Source organism: Charadrius vociferus, unplaced genomic scaffold (assembly GCF_000708025.1).
Source record: "Charadrius vociferus isolate BGI_N301 unplaced genomic scaffold, ASM70802v2 scaffold281, whole genome shotgun sequence".
NCBI classification, from domain to species: Eukaryota; Metazoa; Chordata; class Aves; order Charadriiformes; family Charadriidae; genus Charadrius; species Charadrius vociferus.
The window spans coordinates 831661-850446 of NW_009646633.1; the positions used below are offsets into that span (position 1 = coordinate 831661).

General features: G+C 50.1%; 1 protein-coding gene across 1 annotated transcript; it reads left to right on the top strand.

Annotated features, from left to right (window-relative positions):
- The first annotated feature begins 17462 nt into the window (after positions 1-17462).
- Positions 17463-18563, top strand: LOC104289846 (urotensin-2 receptor-like). The gene has a single exon (XM_009888864.1). The coding sequence runs from the start codon at positions 17463-17465 to the stop codon at positions 18561-18563; it is 1101 nt and encodes a 366-aa protein (XP_009887166.1).
- The last annotated feature ends 223 nt before the right edge of the window (positions 18564-18786 follow it).

An 18786-nucleotide genomic window follows, 5' to 3' on the forward strand; every position in this document is an offset into this window, starting at 1 on the left:
CGCCTCTCAGCCCTCCTGGACCTACAAGACTTCAGCTGCCCCTCAAGCCACAGCCACCCCTAAACCTGGACTCCATGGTCCAACCCCCTAAATACAGCTGAAACAGGTATCTGCAGCCCACCTCTCACCACAGCCGACAGCATTAGCCACTCACAGAGCTTAAACACAGCCCGTTTGCATTGACAGCCACCGAGGCCGTTTATTTCCCAGACTTGCGTGTGCAAATTTTGCAGAAATTGCTTCTAAGAAGAATGTGGAAAGACACAGAAACACTCAGATTCATGACAAGATTTATGATCACAGAAAGCAAACAAAGAGCCTGGAACAACAGCCTGGGCACAACCAGTCCTAGAAGGAAAGAACATGTTCCGTACAGTAGAGACATTATTATTTTTCTTCCTGTTCATTGTTTCTTTTCTTTCTAAAGCCCCCCAGGTAACGCTAGGGGTTTTGTATTAGCAGCTGCAGACATCAAAGAACGCTCTCTTGGATGTTTAACAGCTCCTTTATCCCTTCTGAGAGTACCTGGGGTCAGCAGTCCAGACTTCATATTTTCAAATGAATTTTTAAAAGCAGCATTCCCAGCCCAAGTATTCTTAAGTCAGTGTAATGCACCACATGTCTTAAAACACAGATTTCTTTTTATGCAGAAAGTTAAAAGGCCAGACAATCAATGAAGTAAAATAAATTCACCAGACTACGATCGCCCGTCCTGTACAAACTCATTTCAAGTATGCCAGATTTAGAACTGTATTCACCCAAAAGCTATAAAGAAGCTCAGGGATGAGATAGCTTCAGCGTTAACTGCGGCACGTTACTTCTTGCTTAAAGCTCTCTTTGTCACGGATGACTAGAAAGTAGTTAATGTGATGCCAGTTTCCCAAAAAGGCTTCGGTGACGAGCTGGGGGACCACGGAGAAGCAAACGTGACAAATTAGGAGAAACTGGCATAAAGGAAAGAGCAAACAGGCACATGGACAAGCATACTGGGGAAGAGGTAGCACAGGTTTTCAAAAGAGAAGCTCTGCCTCGGGAACAGCTTGGAGCTCTCTGAAGGAGCCCATGAGGGTGTAGAAAAGGGAAATATAATTACTGCAGTTTGCTTGGATCATCAAAAAGCTTTCAGCAATGTCTTTCAACACCTAACCTTCCATAAGACAAGAACGAAGGTTATCATACAAATAAATAATTGGTTAAAAGACAAGAAACAAAGCATGGGAGTTAAATGGTCAATTTTCAGAGTGGGCAGAGTCACCCCCGGTGACTCTGGGGCACCATCCAGTGCCTTCATAAGCAAGCTGGAAAAAAGGAGTGAGGAGGAAAACGACAAAGTTTGCTGATGATTCAAAGTGATTCTGGGGAGTGAAGATGAAGTCTGACTGAAAAATTAAAGTTGTTTGCTTCTTGATCCCAATAATATCTTAGACTCACAGCTAGCTCTGCTGGCATGCCAGGGCTCCAGCAGCAAACACTCCTCTACACGTACAAAGACAGTGACGGCCCTTTGCAATGTAATTAATTTCAGGCAATTAAAGCAGTCAAGTGGGTCCCCGCACTGTGTGCCCCAGGCACGGCTGTGACGCTGCAGAGGTCCAGGCATGGCTGCGCCGGCTGCAAGGAGCAGCTCCTGAGAAGGGCGAGCAGTGACAGGTAATTGAGTTTGAAAGGGAAACGCTTGATAGTGCTGGCAAGAGCCACCACCTGGAGCAGGTAGCAAAGGCAAAAAGATCCCCCTCCGTTCTGATCAAGTGAAGTGCTGTCAGCTCCCGTGGCTTTCTGTGCGCAACTGAGAGATAAGGAGCTCTTGCTATGCTGCGAGGAGAAGGCACGGCCAGATGTTGCAGCAGCACAGAGTCATCATAGAATGGTTTAGGTTGGAAGGGACCTTGAAGATTATCCAGTTGCAACCCCCTGCCCTGGGCAGGGACACCTCCCACCAGCCCAGGTTGCTCCAAGCCCCGTCCAACCTGGCCTTGAACCCCTCCAGGGATGGGCCAGCCACAGCTTCTCGGGGCAGCCTGCGCCAGGGGATCACCACCCTCACAGGGCAACATTCCTTCCTAATATCTAATCTAAATCTCCCCTCTTCCAGTTTGAAGCCATTCCCCCTTGTCCTATCACTACACGCCCCTGTATAAAGTCCCTCCCCAGCTCTCCTGGAGCCCCTTTAGGCACTGGAAGGTCACAATAAGGTCTCCCCGGAGCCTTCTCTTCTCCAGGCTGAACACCCCCAACTCTTTCAGCCTGTCCTCATAGGAGAGGTGCTCCAGCCCTCTGCTCATCTTCGTGGCCCTGTGCTGCTCCCCATCAGCTTCCCCGCCTGCGCTCGACCACACTGAGCTGCTCTGACAGCGCCCGCTGGCACACTGAGATCATTTTCTTCTTATTCCTGGAGTACTCGGTGCTCTCCAAAACTACTTTCACCTCACTTAAACTCCGCATGTCCTGGATCAACGCTTGGGTAATGTCCCAAGGGGACTGGGGCTCAGACAGGGTCAGCACAGGTCACCAAGAGCTTCTTTGCAAAAAGTTGTGGGATGCCTAATTGCAGTGAGTCATGCCCAACTAATGCAGGCTGGCAAAAGTAGCTTTAAAGTCACTAAAAGCCTTGAGTGTTTTGCTTGCAGTTAACACTCGAGGTGTTTAAAGGCTCACAACAACGATGGGCAACAACCACTCATCCCGCACAGCAAAGTGCCCAATATCTCTCATTTGTGTTGGACACAGATAACTCACAAAGTGGTAACTGCTCAAAAGCATCCCGCCAGCCCCAGCCCCACGAGCCCGTCTGGATTCCCGACCTTCAGACTTCGAGCCTAGAGAACCCCTTTATTCCAAACAGTCTGCTAAGGACATGCAAACAGTACTGGCAACCGGGAAGAGGTAGGTTGGGGGTTAATAAGAAATTGTGGGGACTCGGTTAGCGTGGATAGGCAAGGCGCTGATGTGCCGGGTAGCCAGGCAGGCACCGCGGAGCCGCCTGCAGCGCACAGAGCCCAGAAGGTGCGTGGGAAACTCATCTGCAGCTCCGGGCATACACATCTTCTCTCCTCATTCACACATGGAGCAGCCTGCACAGTGAAATAAGAATGGCTTTAAGCACAGCTATGATACATAAGCATGTGAAACGGAGCACTTCGTTTCCCTGCAAATCTCTTCATTTGTACAACCCCGGGGGTCCTACAGAGCGAGGCAGGATCCAAAACAGGAGGACGAAACAGGAGGCAGCGCAGGTGCAGCCGTAACAGCCACCCCCAGCGACGACAGCTCAGTCAGGCAGCCAAAAACTGCATCCCACATCACCCTGCTGGGAATCGAGAGGTGACGTGCTGAGGGTCTGGAGACACAGAAGAAGAGCACTTCATCCTACTCCTGATTTCTGCATTGAGTGGGGTTTCTTATGTGTTAGGTGGTTGGGGTTTTTTCCACTGATGCAGGTGTTTGTATATTTTGACATTTACAGTCTGGAAAGCGAGGGATGCACGGGGCATGCTGCTCCCTTTGACTATCCAATAAAACAGCTGCGGCTTTGACACCACTTCCAAAACCTGAAAAACCCCCAACTCTTCACCCGCACGCAGCATCAAGAGGCCACGACACACTTCAAAGGCAGCTCCCCAGCCCCCCGGCAGCAGTCTACTTCAAACATCAGGATTTAACAAGACTTCCAAACGCGCAGCAATGGTACAATAAAAATGTTCTGAAGCCACGAGGGTGTTTTATGCGGTAGCTTCACGGTGACTTTTGGGGGGGGGCTGCTGCTGTCAGCTTTGCGGCAGGGCTGGGCTCGGCTGCTGCTGGGCAAGCAGCAGAGATGAAATAAAATACTTGCAGTGAGGCCGACCTGGGAAAGATGCTGTGTCCACATGCAAGAGTTTAGGTGAGGTGAGAGTAGTTTTGAAGAGCGCTGAATACTCCAGGAATAAGAGGGAAATGATCTAAGCATGCCGGCGGGCGCTGTCAGAGCGGCTCAGCGCGGTGGAGCGCAGGCAGGGAGGCGGGGGGGGAGCAGCACAGCCCGTGAGCACACAGCCTCAGCCACCAAAATGATGCAAACACACGATAAATTGAATTACACCGGCCTGGTCAGTCTGACAGGGGCAGGAAGGCATTGCTCGGGCTGCAAATGAGCAGTTTACCTTCCCAGCGTGGGCTTCCCTGCACACCCCCTCGCAGAGCAACCCCTCGTGCTCAGGATCCGTTCTGGGGACAGCCCTGGGCCATCCCAGCTCCATCCCAGTCCCCACCGTTTGCTGTGTGCAGCCCCTTCCCAGCGAGCGGAGCGGCACTCAGCTACTAGAAAGCCTCCATTAAGCAAAGTGTCACTTTGGGCCAAATCAAGCCAGAGAAAAATATTTTGAAACAATAAAAGGCGCTCTCCAGCTGTGAAACCAGGCGCCTGCTCAGCCTTCCTACTGCTTTCGACCGGGGAATTAAGCCCCTTTTTCTACATTAGAGCCGTTTCCGGGAGAATTTCACTCTGATATAAAATGCCGATGGCTGCATCCTTCTCAGATAGGGTTTATAAAACGCAGGAGCAAGCAATGGTGGGAAGGGACAGCAGGCAGAGGAGTGCTGTGCCCTGGGAGAAGTGAAACAAAAGAAGAGAAGCAACTGCTGCCCAAGGGGAACGGGTCCCTGCTCAGGGTGAAGTGCCATGTCCGCTGCCTGCTTGACCCAACGTCCTCCAGCCAGTTCCTACATCAAAAAGCCGATAGAGGAACGAACACCACACAGCCGTCGCCTCTGTGCTCTGCAGCATCCGCCGCTGCTGCCCAGACCTTCTCCTGGTGACGCAGAGGTCCCCACAGAGAGGTCTCGCTGGCACAGGTGACGCATCTGCTACCTGCTCCTCATCACAGGAAGCAACCCATGGAGGGCAAAACGCTTTATTTAAAAACTGGCACGCGCTTTAGAGCCTTTCAACTAACACCTGTCATTTCTGGCAGTGCTTTTAGCTCAACGTCTTTCTCTTTCAAGTACCCTGCACGCTGTCGTTCCCACCTGCCTCGGCAGGGACCTCACAGCGGCACACGAGGCATGGGTGGTAAACACACAAAGCTCGTCATACCTGAGGACAGATGCTCCACTGATGGATTTTGAGAAGAAGTAAGGGTTTATCTCACTCGAATCAGCCAGTTGGTGGGTTACCCAGCCCTGCCCTGCAGCCCTCTCTAACTACAGAGTGGTACCCAGTGCCACCACGGCCACCATCACTGGATGGCAGGGTACATCTCCGTCCACTGCGACGGCCCTGCATGCCACAGACGGAACCACAGGGACAAACGCCTTGTGCCAGGCAGCCGTTTCGGCTGAGGGTGCCCATACCCTGGAGCACCTGCGCTGTACAGCCCGTGCCACAGTTGGGGACGGCTTACAGAGGCGAGCAGATCCTCTGCCCCTGCTTGGTGACCACCAGACCTCTGCTCTGCTGGGAGGGGCTGGATGCTTCTGGTCAAGAGAGGCCCTGAAAAGACTTGAGGGAACACGGTGCAGAGCAGAAAGAGGGCAGCAGCCCCAGGGGGGGCTGAAACAGCATTACGAGGACTCTGGCGCAGAGTTCAGTGACACTGCCACAAGGGGGAAAAAAGAGGATTTTACTGTCTCCTTTGCTGTCTTCACAGCAATGTGAAGACAGGCACTAGAAGTCAGCACTGAGCTATCACCAGTGGGAACAGAAGTTGCTCATCAGAAAATGTATGATGTGGGATTACAATTTATTATAGAAAAGCAGCTATTTAAAGGAGAATTTGAATTAGCATCCGCTGCTTCAGAGAGGTGACCCTCACCAGCCCCAGCCGTCCATGACTGTCACCATCCCCAGGTCCTTCCAGCTCTACCCTCATGTGTGCAGGATGGCAAATGCCACCATGGAGTCCACAGTGGCATAAACTCTACGCAATGACATTTGCTGCTCTTTACATGCTGCCAGACAACCTTTCACGCTTCATCTTCTGTATCTTATAAGAGGGTTTCGAAAGCTCCAGCAGAAATCTCTGCTGCCAGGCAGAGGCAGCAAGAGCTGAGGATGTGTGCTGCCCTCCGTGCTGAGAAAACATCTGAGGTCAGCAACAGGAGCTTTAGCTGGAAATGGTGGGAGTCTGATTTTTTCCTTACAAGTCTGCTGGCCCCAAAACACTTCCCTAAATCCTCTAATCCCCAGCTATGAGGAACCAGGCTGAGAAACAGAGAACAGCCTCCCAAGGAGGGAACGGGGCACCTGGAGAGGAGGAGAAGATGACTGAGGACATTGAACAAAACTGCAAAGCAGCGGTGTGGTCAGCACAGCCATGCAGACTAGAACGTGGAGGTGCTGCACAGGACCTATGTAATAGCAAATAACGGCAAGGGAACTTTTGTCTCTAGTCCAGCATCAGGTTTTGGCCCATGGAAGGTGCTTCTCTCAGTTTGGCTGTACTCCCCATGTCTCCTCTGATGATGGTTTGGAGCATTTCCAGGAGAACTCTGCGATGATTTTTTTTTGTTTGTTAATCTTGAGTGCTTTGCAATAAAGAGAATTCAGAAGCATTTTTCTGCATCCCCATACCCGACTCACTCTCAAAAAATTGTCAGAAAAAATGATCAGATTATAACTGGCATGGAGGAAAACGTGAAATATTACCCAGGCCAAATCCTCTCCTGTGCTGAAGAGGTTCTCCGAAAGGCATTTGTAAGAGGAAAGCTCTTCTCAAAATTTTGGAGGGAAGCGATGACCTCTTCTGCCTACCACAGCCTGCCTGCCTTCCCCCGACTAACCAAACTCCCTGCAGCTCTTGTAGGAATTGAAAGGGAAGTGGGGAGGTCAAAGGATAAAGAAGCTCAAATAGCACATCTCAGACCTTGCTAATAAAAATGTATATGGGGCTGTGCAGACTTGGGGAGGTGAGGGTGGAAAGCAACTGTCCTCACAAAGTCAGGGAGGATCCAGCAGGATGGCTTGATGTAGAAGCTTTAATGAGGCAGCTGTGTAAATGACACATTGGCCGCACTATGCAGCACAAAAGGCTGCCAGCAAAGTCACCAGCTTATTTGAATTAGCAGCACCCGGCTATAAGGACTGCCGAAAGAGCTTTAGCGCTGCTAAAACCTCTCCAAAAAACAACTGAGGCTAAGACAAAGTTATGACTTGGCACGAGTCATCACAGGCAGGACCCGTCTCTCCCCCTGCAGACAAGAGCGCCTGTCCAGGGACCACGTTCAACCAAGACAAATCCATGAGCAGCCGTATTAATCACCGATGTCAGATATAAAACCACTCACAGCTAATCATGATTTGCTGTACTTGTAAAAAATACCTGCTCATTAGCAATGGTTTCCAGCATCCTTATCTCTGTCCTCTGCAGTTCCCCGTACCCCAAAGAACAACTCCTGACGCGGCAGTAGAAAAGCGGTGAGGAAATCTTCTCCTCGGCAGGTCCTGGATGCTTTGGGTCTTTTCCAGACACTGAGGGGTAAATGGATTTGGCAAAGCAGATGTGCAAAGCTGAAAGACATTGTAAATCAATGCGTTTAAGTTCTTGTTTGCATTTGTACCAAGGCCCTTTGGCATTAGATTCTGCTCACAAATGAGCACATTAGAAACTTTTTTCGTGCACAAACAACCAAGACACGCAGCTGCTGCTCTGCTCCCTCCTGGCAGGAACCTCTACGCACAGATGTGCTATTTGGCCAGCCCCAGTGTGACGGGGTAACACAGAGCACCTTGACTTCTGCGTTAGAAAAAGTGCCCGGATTAGTGGGTTAATGTTGTTTTGCGCAATTTCTTCCAGACTGAAGCCACGCGGAGGGCTGTGCCTGAGGGAGCTGCTCCTGAGCATCCCCGAGCACAGCTCAGCTCTACGCGCTGCACTGCTGTCCCATCTTCCAGCCCCACTCAAACATCCAGCTCCTGGGCAGTAAGGATCTCCTTTGATTTACCAAAATCAGGGTCTAAGCAGGGTTCAGGTGAGTCTCTAACCAGACTAACCAGCCCGCACGTGCAAGGTGAGTGTGGTGGTACAACAAACAGCAATGAAATGCACACACACCAGCCGGGATATACCGTCACGCTCATTTTCCAATGAATATCCAGTCCCTGCATATGGGAAATAACAACTAAGCCGAACCACTTCGTTCAGTCTGATGGACACACGAGGCCATCTAGTTCCAGGTATCGAAAGATCACCAGCTTCCGCCTGCCAGCAGCAGGAGCTGCACCATCACAGCTGCTGTACAAACACAGCTCCAGTAACAGACTGACCCAGCCAGGGCTTCCCTCACCGTAACCCGAGGGCGATCTAAGCTGTTTGCAAAGAAAACTGAATCTGGAATGAGCACTGACAGTCCGTGACAAATCCAGCCTCAGCCTAACCCATCGCAAATGCTCAAGAAAGTTAAATGAAGTACTTGGTCATTTAACACCAGTGACCCTGGAGCAGGAGGGAAGATGAATCTACACAAGATGGCCAACTCACCACATCCTACTAGGGCAACCACGCAGCATGATGGGTGGATGGATGGATGTGCAGACAGAGTAGCCATTTGTCCTGGTTTGAGGTAAAACAGAACCAATTTTGGTCAGTAACTTCGCTTCTTAGCTGGGCCTCTCTAACAACTGAAATTATCAGCATATTGTGCAGACAATGTTCACTCTCTCAGGGTGATAAGACCTATGTTTATAGCTGATGCCCAGCCATGGTATGCAGAGAGGACCTTGCTTATACTTATTGCTATAACAACCAAGGCCAACCAACTTTGTTATTTGCCCCGTTGGAGGGTCGGAAGCGGAAAAACATAGTGGGGTCCCACCTGCAAGAAGGAGCGAACAGGACAGGTGACCCAAAACTGACCAACGAGGGTATTCCATCCCATCTGCCTCATGCTCAGTATAAAGGCTGAGGGATCGAAAGGTCAGCTCTCTCTTTTAGCAATGGTGGACGTCTGAGGAGGACTCTGTTCGTCTGCCTACCATCCCAATCCTGAATGCAGATCCGGAATCCAGTTCCCGTCCGTCACTGAGTCCAGCCTGGGACTGCCCCAGTGCCAGCCGGTGTAGTGATTGTCATCTCGGGAGCTTGATACGGTTTTGTATATATTTCATTATTTCTTTTTTATTTTATTATTAATATTTCATTAAAGTAGTTTAGTTCCTTCTAAACTCGTAAGTCTCTTTTTCCTCCTCTGCCTCTCTCTCTGAAGAGGGGTAGAGGAGAGCATCTGTCGGTCCCATCTGGGATCCTCCAGGTCCCCAGTAGCCGATTTGGCTTAAACCACGACACCATTTTTTGAATTGCAAAGTTATTTAGGATGCAGATGTGGATTTCCTGGAGGGCAGCAAGAGAAGGAATTAAGGAGGCTGTAACTCCCCCTTATTACCCACCATCAAGGTGGTCTGGGTCATACCTGGTCACTGAGGCTCCCCTCCCACCTTTGCAGAGCATGGTGGGATGTGGCCATGACACAGAATCACTGTCATCTCTATTGAACAGCTCTGCAACGTGCCTTGCAGGTTAGACAGGGGACAAATTCTGCCTGCCTGGTGGGTGCACGGGATGTTCAGCCAGCACCATAGTGCCATCCTACCAAGAGACTGGGACAGGAAGCAGGATTTGGATGCTCTGCAGGTTGTGTAGGCATCAGACCTCCTCCTGGAGAAGAGCCTGCACCCCACTGCATAGAGGGATTGAGCAGGAGGATCCATGCAGGAGGCAGTGATGTTCCCTCCTTCAGGAGCTCCCCTGATCCTGAGCGGCCACATAGGAGCCCCATCTCCATTCCACCAGAGAGACCAGCAGTGCCTGTCCGAGCTCAGTGCTTGCCCCAAATAGATGAGTCCTTCAGCGTGGAGAAATCATCTCCATTCACATGTCAAGCACCAGATGTTAAATCCGAATGTCCACTACCTTTGGTCCCTGGCACAGCCGTGGGAGCACTCCCGGCCCCAAGGCAGGCGCCGGGACACCTCGCAGAGACTCGGACCAGTCTGCAAAAGTCAAAGGCTGCCAAAACAGAGGCCAAATGATCCCACTCATGCATGTCACACAGGAAAACGAATGCCATCCTGTCTGCTGTCCAGAGCTCCGGGCTGGAATCAGATCAGCTGCGGAGATGGAATAACATCTTCTCCTAATATGGTTTGTCTGTAAAGTATATCTGACTCGAAGGGAGAATCCACATTGTGGAGACCAGCCCCTGACCACATCAGTCTAGGACAGCAGTTTAGCCCATGGTGCCCCATCACATTCCCATATGGACCACAGAGCACCTCCCAGCACCATGTAGCAAACGTTGGACCTCATAGAAGTCCAAAAATTGTAACTTGTGTAAGAACAGAGGGGATCTGTGTGATCTTGAAGGGATCCCTCTAATAGCAAGATGGAATTCAGGACACAGAGGAGCAACAGTTCATTAGAAACGGAAGAGCAATGGCAAGAGGAAAGCGGGGAGAATCTCTGGCCCCTTCTGCTCCTTCCATCCCTCCAGGACCAGCCTTCACCATGCTCCTGGGCTGGAGATAGTGCAGGTGTTACCTGCAAATCCCACAGAGCCGGAGCTTGAGCCCTCTGCCCTTTCCCACCCCAACTCCAGGGCACCAGTGGAGAACATCTGGGTTGCGTCCTCTGCCTTGCCCAGTGCCACTATTTGGGCCAGAAACACCAGACGTAGTAGACAAGAACCCAGGACAGCATCTCAGTCCCCTTTCAGCACCACTCCTCGAGCTGTCCATGCAATTTACCCCCGTGCAGGGGAAAAGCTGATGGCAACACACAAATCCTCCCGGGCTGACAGAGAGCTCAGCAAGGGATGACTACTCTCAGTGAGCAGAGCAGCTATAAACCCGGTATCTGTGTAAGGGATCCCGGATGAGGGAAAATAAGCTGGTGATTTCAGCCCCCGGAGTCTCGCTTTCACACAAAGCAGCCAAAGAGCAAAGCCATACCGACTCAGAAAGGACAACTGAAGTTTCATATTGCAAAAAAACAGGAAGAAAGGAGACAAAAAATGCCAAAAAAGCTCAGTGAAGTCTCCAAATGCGTTGGCTGAGTTTGGGTGACTCTCTCACCGGTGGGGACAGAAAGCAGGAAGAGTGAAAAAAAGCACTTGGGGACCAGCTGGGAATTCGGATATCACATTTGCACAATGTGTCCAAAGACCATGAGTGCTGGAACAGAGGGATTTAAATGCAAGTTTCCTAGGAACAAGAGGTGACCAGGGGACTGCCATGTCCTGCACAGTGGGTCACAGCCACCTCACCAATGCTCCTTCTCAGGAACGGCTGCTGCCATTCGCGTGTGCTCCCAGCTGTCAGCGTGGCGCTGGGATGACCCGGGCTCAGCACGATGCTACAAATGCTTGTTCTCCTTTGGGCTGAGCCCCAAATCAGGGTGGCTTCACATAAAGTAATTTGAATTTCTGTGTGCCCGTGATAACAGTGGAGACACATATGCTGTATCATGACTACTCCTGGGTATTAAAGGGGGTCACGCATGCAGATGAGTAAACCAAGTTCGGCGCATGGGAATCACATCTTACCCTGAGCTTGCACGTGTTTCTAGACCTGACCCAGACCAAGAATGCAGACACATTCATGAGATTATTTTCTTTTATCAATTTTGGCTGCATTTGTACACACTCTTCCCTACACAGAGGCACTTTATTACATTTTTAAAGTGTGGTACGTAGACAGACTTACACTTCCAGCTCGGGGCAGAAAGAAGCCCATGGCTGCTGGCAAACCTGGTCTCAAAACTGCCCCAGCAAAAGTGGAACATGCTGAAGGGGCCCTGCACAGACCGGGGAGGCAGCAGACAGTCAGTAGGGTGCACAGCTGGCGGGATGCACAGCTGGTGGGGCGCACAGCCCAATTCCAGAGACACCAAAGATTTGACTGGTTCAGTTGAGGTTGTAATCAGTAATCAAACACAATTAAATTCACACAGCATTGACACAAATGCTTATATCAAAGAGAGAGAAGGAGTCTCACTTGCCCTGTATTTAACAGAATAATAATGGTTATTACCTTTGCAGTAACTTCAGAAGGCTCTTATGCAGGACTCGAGCCCCGTAGGAGTGGATATTGTTTGAATGATTAAACAGACCTGTTTCATATCTCAGAGGACTTCTACCTTCATCTGTTATTGACTACGCAGTTCCTAGTCCTGCTACAAATCATGAGGGCTGGTGCTCCTGTCTATAGCTCTAATAGCATCTGACAAATGTGAAAAACCCTGAAACTCAGAGCACCGGGAGATAAGTGAGCTTAACAATCTCTGTTTTACTGATGAGGAAAATAAGGGGAACAAAAGCAGCAAAACTATAACCACAAACAACCCTGTGAGCCAACGCTGTGAACCTGACACTGTCCACGCTGCTCTCCAACGCCTCTCCAGACACCTCCTCTAACGACTCCAGCAGGACACAGACCGTATGGGAGTCCAGCTTCCCCCCATGGCAGCCCCGTGGGCACTGAGATTTCCTGATAAACACACGGATATAATATTTTTCAAAATGTTTAAACACCAAAAAAGGAAGTACCAGGTTGGGGCCAACAGGTCCAGGAAACTCATGAGTTGGCCAGAAACCTCCCCCCATCCCATTCCCCCTTCTTTTCCCTGGCATGGGCCAATACCAACCCAACCGGCACCTCGGTGACAGTGGAGTGGGACAGTTCCAGTGTCGGTGCCTGGAGAGAGACCTGCACACACCTACCAAACGTTGGAGATGGAAGCGGCGTGGCCGAGCCATGCCCAGCAGAGGCACCCACCTCCCCGGCCAGCATCACCGCAGTCGCACAGGGCTTGTGCCAACGTGCCCTTTGAGTTGCGTGCAGACAGTAGCAAGGGGACTCAAGGACAGCAGCACGTTGTCCCTGCTCTCTGTGTGAAGAGGAGACTGCCACAGGAATGACCTCCTCGCTCCCAGCAGATCACCCGCAAATAAAGCTTTTTGCCAGTGGTTTCACCTTCAGTGTTTGCCAAGGGTGTTCGCAGTCGATGGGCAACTCCATCTCGCCTGGAAAACAGCCTGAGAAGCAGCTTCCAGCTCACGCTTTTCCAAAGATTTCCAGGGGCTAGCCACAAAATGCAGATTTTAAAAAAAAAAAAAAAAAAAAATCTTTAGAGCAAAGCACCCGTACATTTGAGGGTGTTTGGGCTGAAGTTTTATAGCTCAGCCAGCCCTTGGTAGAGCTGCTAACGTAAAATCTATTTTCATTGCAAAAATCAAGCCTCCGCATGAGGATTTGCTCCTAACCCAAGTCCTCACCACACTCAAAAGCCCATACCTCAGAGGAACACTGCCTTGCACAACCGTTGCCCCGTTGGAGGGACAGCCACAGCCGGTGCTCACAAAGCTTTCCAGGTGTTAGCCCAGTTTCTTGAGCGGAACTGGGCTTGCACTGCAGGGAGACAAGACCTTAGACACAACATGCATCTGAAAGCACGTGGAGAGCAGGGTGTAAAAGTTGCGAACAAGGAAGAAACGATACAATTATCCAGGGAATGAGTTAGAGGAGGAAACAGCTCTCAATTAGTAACAGCAATGCGGGATGGATGAGACGGGGCCGGCTGGTGTGCCCGGTACTGCTGCCTCCCGGGAGCCCCACGCTGGGAAGCATCACCTAACTGCCATGGCTGCCCCCAAACGCAAACCAGCAAAGCAAGCAACGGGACGGACAGGCACCTCCCACACCCCTGTGTCCAGCAGAAGACAGCCTGAGAGAGGTGGATGCTCCTCACTTCCCACTGGCGTAACTCAGGAGCAACTCCCCGAGATCCACAGAGCTAAGGTGGGGAACTGGGAGGAAGAGCAATCCCATCGTGTGCAAGCAACCAGCACAATATTCAGCTGCTGACAAAATAATCCTGAATTTAGCCTCGGCCTTTCTCAGCACCAGCCCCTTCCTCACACACGTGTTTTTTCTAGGGCCCTGGTTGATCTCGCTCCATCTTTGCCCTCCTTGAGTGCGGCGGGGGAAAGAAACCCCAAACAACCTGTGTAACATTTTGTTACCGCCAGCCTGAAATATCTCAGATGCTGTGGTGCGTGATACCACCGCACAGATTTGTCCGTTAATACGCTGTCCAACCCAAATAAACTTTGGCTTCACTTTGGAATTGATCTCCCAATCTGCCGTTTCCCCGGGCAGCCCACCCTCCCGCAGGAATTTAACCCTCCCTGGCCCCGACCCCTCTCCCTGACACAATGCTTTTGCTCAGGCAGCATTAGGCATTTGAGCTCTTCAATGCGACGTAAGGAGGGGTGGGATGGCTTTTCGTATCACCGGTCCTGGGATGAAAACAGCCTTGACATCTCGCATCCCCGGCTGGCTCACGGCCAGGCGGGGGGAGCCGGCTAAGCGAGCCACGGCTATCAAAATGCTGCTGCTTTAAAAAGGCTCTTCGCTGGCTGCAGTCAAAACCACGCTATGCCTAACGTCACTGAGTAACAGAAATAGCAGGCGTGAGTGAAGGGAGGAGAATGAGAGTATTAAGAGCGCACAGATTTCAAACATACTTGGCTAGGTAGCACGCTCCCTTCCTGCCGCTGCCTTCCCAGATGCGACGGAGCACGGGGATCTCTCGCTGTCTGCCCAGGAAGGAGGATTCTCTTTTTTTCTTTTTTTTTTTTCTTCCCTTTTTCCTTCCTTTTTTAAGTTTCAGCTTTAATACTACTAGATTCATTTCTATTTTATTTCTTGTAGGAAACTTCATCTGCCGGATTTAAAAGCAAGGTTTGAGCAGGAGGAATTCATTTGTGTTCGTAGCTACTGGAATGTGCATGGTACTCCTGTGTGATGATAATGTAGAGGGAAAGGCAGGATTGGCTGAGAAAATTGCTTAGACCGTAAGATGCTTGAATGGCTGCTTGGAATAACAAGCTCTCTATTGTATGTGCATGTGTGTGAGTGTGTGCTTTTATGTACAAGTGCAGCAATGACAGTAACTTTAAAATGATGCGAGGTTTCCCCAGTTCGCTTAATTTTCCTCCTCTAGGAGTGAGGGTTTGCTTAGCTGTGGGCTCTGTCTGGAGGCAGGTGAAGTGTCCGAATGGAATTAGTGCTGTAGTAATTTTATGAATGAAGCAAAACGTGGGTTCAGTGGAAGAGGAGCGGAGCGGGGAGTCGCGGTGTGCTGAGCTCTCTCCGGCAGGAGCTGTCACGCCAGGGAACCGCACAGACGCGGCACAGATCTGCTACAAGTGCTCGGAACACAAAGTGAGGCAGCTGCAAGAAGACACAGCGCCTGGGCCGTGGAAACGTGCTCCTGAAAACGAGCTATCACAAATCCAACTGAGCTTGATAGCTGTGTGTGTGACCAGCTCTGGGCTTAGCTGGAGCATCCCATGCAGAGCCATTCGTTTCCAACTAAGTGTGCCAGCAATCGTGTGGCAGAAGAGCAGGCAGAGCTCCCCGAGCATCCACATCTCCTTCACGTGTGACAGTTTTGCTGCCAGCACAGCTCGTACATGAACATCGATAAAGCAGACGATGAGGGAGCAAGTCAGTGCACGGACAGGTTGGCTACAAATGCCCAAAGCCGAGCAGGAGAGGACCGCACAGCACAGCAGGGGAGGGAGGAGGCAGATTTGGGTTTGCAAGGTCCGAGAAAGCCGAGATGCTGGTGAAGGTGCTGCAGACCAGCCCAGAGGAATGACGTCCCAAAGGAGCACTGACCACTGCAGGACCACACTTCATCTTTCCCCCTCGGATGTCTGTACCCACGGGACTCGGGCAGGGGATGGGCTCTGTGTATTTTCTCTTTTTTTTTTTTTTTTTTTTTTCTTTTGCAGTTGGGTATTTTTTTTTTTTTTTTTTTGGTTTTTTTTTTTTTTTTTTTTTTTATTGGCTCTGTTTTTTTTCTCTTTTTTTTTTTTTTTTTTTTGCACCCCTATCCCAATTGTTAACTGAGGGGAATTCTCACTCTGTACTGGATTGTGCTTTTTTATGCAGAGTTTTTGCATCACATCTCCATAGCACCCATCACCCACAGCAGGTGGTAATGCGAAGCAGAAAAGATGAGGGCAAATCATGAAAAGGATGGACATTGTCCACCCTCTAGCGCTACGGAGGTCACTGTCAGGGTCTTTGACATGAGGGCAGTCAGAGGAGGGCCTGGTGGTGTAATCCCGCTGCCAAGGAGCAAGTGGGTAGAAAGGGCAAAGGAGTCAGAGCTGGTGTGGAGGCAAAGGGACGCCGAAGGCACTGGGAAAAGCTGCAAAGTTTAGCAAATTCCCAGGATAAAACAAACCCAGCCTGCCCAGTGGAATGAGGCAGAGGGAAGTCTCTCCCTACTGAGCCTTGCAAGGACAAGGTGGTCCAGCAGTCCTTCTCGCAGTGTCTTCCAAACAAAGAGACAATCTGAGCTCCATAAAATACATAGCGCAAACACACTTCTGTTTGCAGCGACCTTTAGGTTGGCACAGGCTTTGGGTATGCCTTAAAATTTGGGCATTTTATCTACTTCTTCAGTGTTTTTCTCAGATTGGTTTGATCTCCCTCTACCTACACCCAGAGCTAGTATAAATTCAAAGCAGCGCAGTCGTGATTTGTATAGTGTTGAGCCTGAGCTAACTTAAGTTCCCACGTACAAAGAGTGACTACCTGCCTAACACGCTGCAGAGCAATCTCACACCTCGCTGCGTGAGGCTGTTTGGACAGGTTCACAGACAGGTCTGTCTGAAATACATCTATGCACCGACGCAAGAAAATCTGGGGGATTGCATTTGACAGAGAACATGAAAAAAACTGATTTTACAGACACATAAAACCCCCAGTGCAGCCTACAATATGCTCTACAGACAGAAAAATGCGTTTTTTCTCCATCACTCAACTACAATTTGATACTGCAGGTCAGGACGTAGCTGGAGCTTCTCGTTCAAGGGAAGCTGCACTGTGAAAACACTGCAGAAATGCTGGACAGGACTTTGAGTGTATCACTTACACAAAATAGAAGTTTAAGCAATCATGCTGATAGATCTGCAAGTTGCTGTTATGAATTTAGGAAGGATTCTTTTTTCCCCAACCCCAAACTAACCCTAAGGATTGCAGCAAGCGGTTCCAGTGATCCATACGAACTCTTTTGTCTCTTCCATGGACACACTAAGACCTGTCATTCCTCAAAGCTGTGCTTTTGTAATAGCAGCAGGAATCTTACACGAGTGGCCTCAGTGAGAAGACTTTTGGTACATGCAGACAGTGCAGATACGTACTCAGGGACAGGTAACTTCTAAATGATAATTTGTGTTGCTCTGGCAGATTTCTAATATGTTGGTTTCTGACATCTTTCCTCTAGTGGAGAATGATGATCTTCCTTGGATGAGACCCTGCTAAGAAATGGTTCACCGTCTCTCAGCAGTCACATTTCCCAGAGCAGAAAGAACAAATCTTCAGACCTCTGTGGCATGAACAGAGCCTCTGGCGTTAGAAGGCCAGAAGGATGTCCCTAACCGACGAGCTGGAAAGCCACTTTTCTGCAACCCCCTACATGGTGACAGACACAAGCGAGGGCAGCCTGTTCAGAATCAGACCCAACGCCTCCACCAATGCCACCGGGGACGGGATGCCAGCCGCCAGTTCCATGGAGGACATGATCGCCATCTGCACCATCGGGACAATCCTCTCCCTCATGTGCGTGATTGGGGTGACGGGTAACGTCTACACCTTGCTGGTGATGTGCCATTACTTGCGATCATCTGCCTCCATGTATATTTACATCATCAACCTTGCCCTGGCGGACCTGCTCTACCTTCTCACCATCCCCTTCATCGTTGGGACCTACTTCATTCAGAAATGGTACTTTGGGGACATTGGCTGTCGCATCCTGTTCAGTCTGGACTTCCTCACTATGCACGCCAGCATCTTCACCCTCACAGTCATGAGCACAGAGCGCTACTTTGCTGTGCTGAAGCCCCTGGACACAGTGAAGAGGTCCAAGAGTTACCGAAAGGCCATTGCTGTTGTCATCTGGCTGGTATCACTGCTGCTCACTCTCCCAATGCTCATCATGATCCAGCTGGTGCAAAGGGACAACAAAAGCATCTGCCTGCCCACTTGGAGCAAGCTGTCCTACAAAGTCTATCTCACCATCCTTTTTGGTACCAGCATCGTGGGCCCAGGGGTAATCATTGGCTACCTTTACATCCGATTAGCCAAGATTTACTGGGTGTCTCAAACAGCATCCTTCAAGCAGACCAAGCGGCTGCCGAATCAAAAGGTGCTCTATTTAATCTTCACGATAGTGCTGGTGTTCTGGGCTTGCTTCTTGCCTTTCTGGATATGGCAGCTCCTCTTCCAGTATTATGAATCCTTCCCTTTATCTCCCAAGGTGATGAAGAACATTAATTATCTGACAACCTGTCTCACCTACAGCAACAGCTGTATCAACCCTTTCCTCTACACCCTGCTCACCAAAAACTACCGGGAGTACCTGAAGAACAGACAGCGGTCCCTTAGCAGCAGCAGTGGGTACTTCCAAAGGAGGAATCGGTTTCAGAGGATTTCAGGGAGATCCCTGTCCACGAGCAGTCAGCACTGCACAGAGACGTATGTTCTTGCTCACGCTCCTTTGGGAAACAGCACTGCCTGAAGGTAAAATATATCTCCAAGAACAATCAATACTGACTTCAATGTTGCTTTGATTTAAAGTGTACATTGTAAAGGCAAAGCCTTAGCAGATCCATAACATGCACACATTTAGTCCAGAGGCTGTGCCATATGCCTGTTGTCATTTTCTTCAGTGCCACTGATTTGATGCTAGCAACATTCAGCTGAACATCTATCTAAATAGTCTTTTGCTTTTTATCTTTATA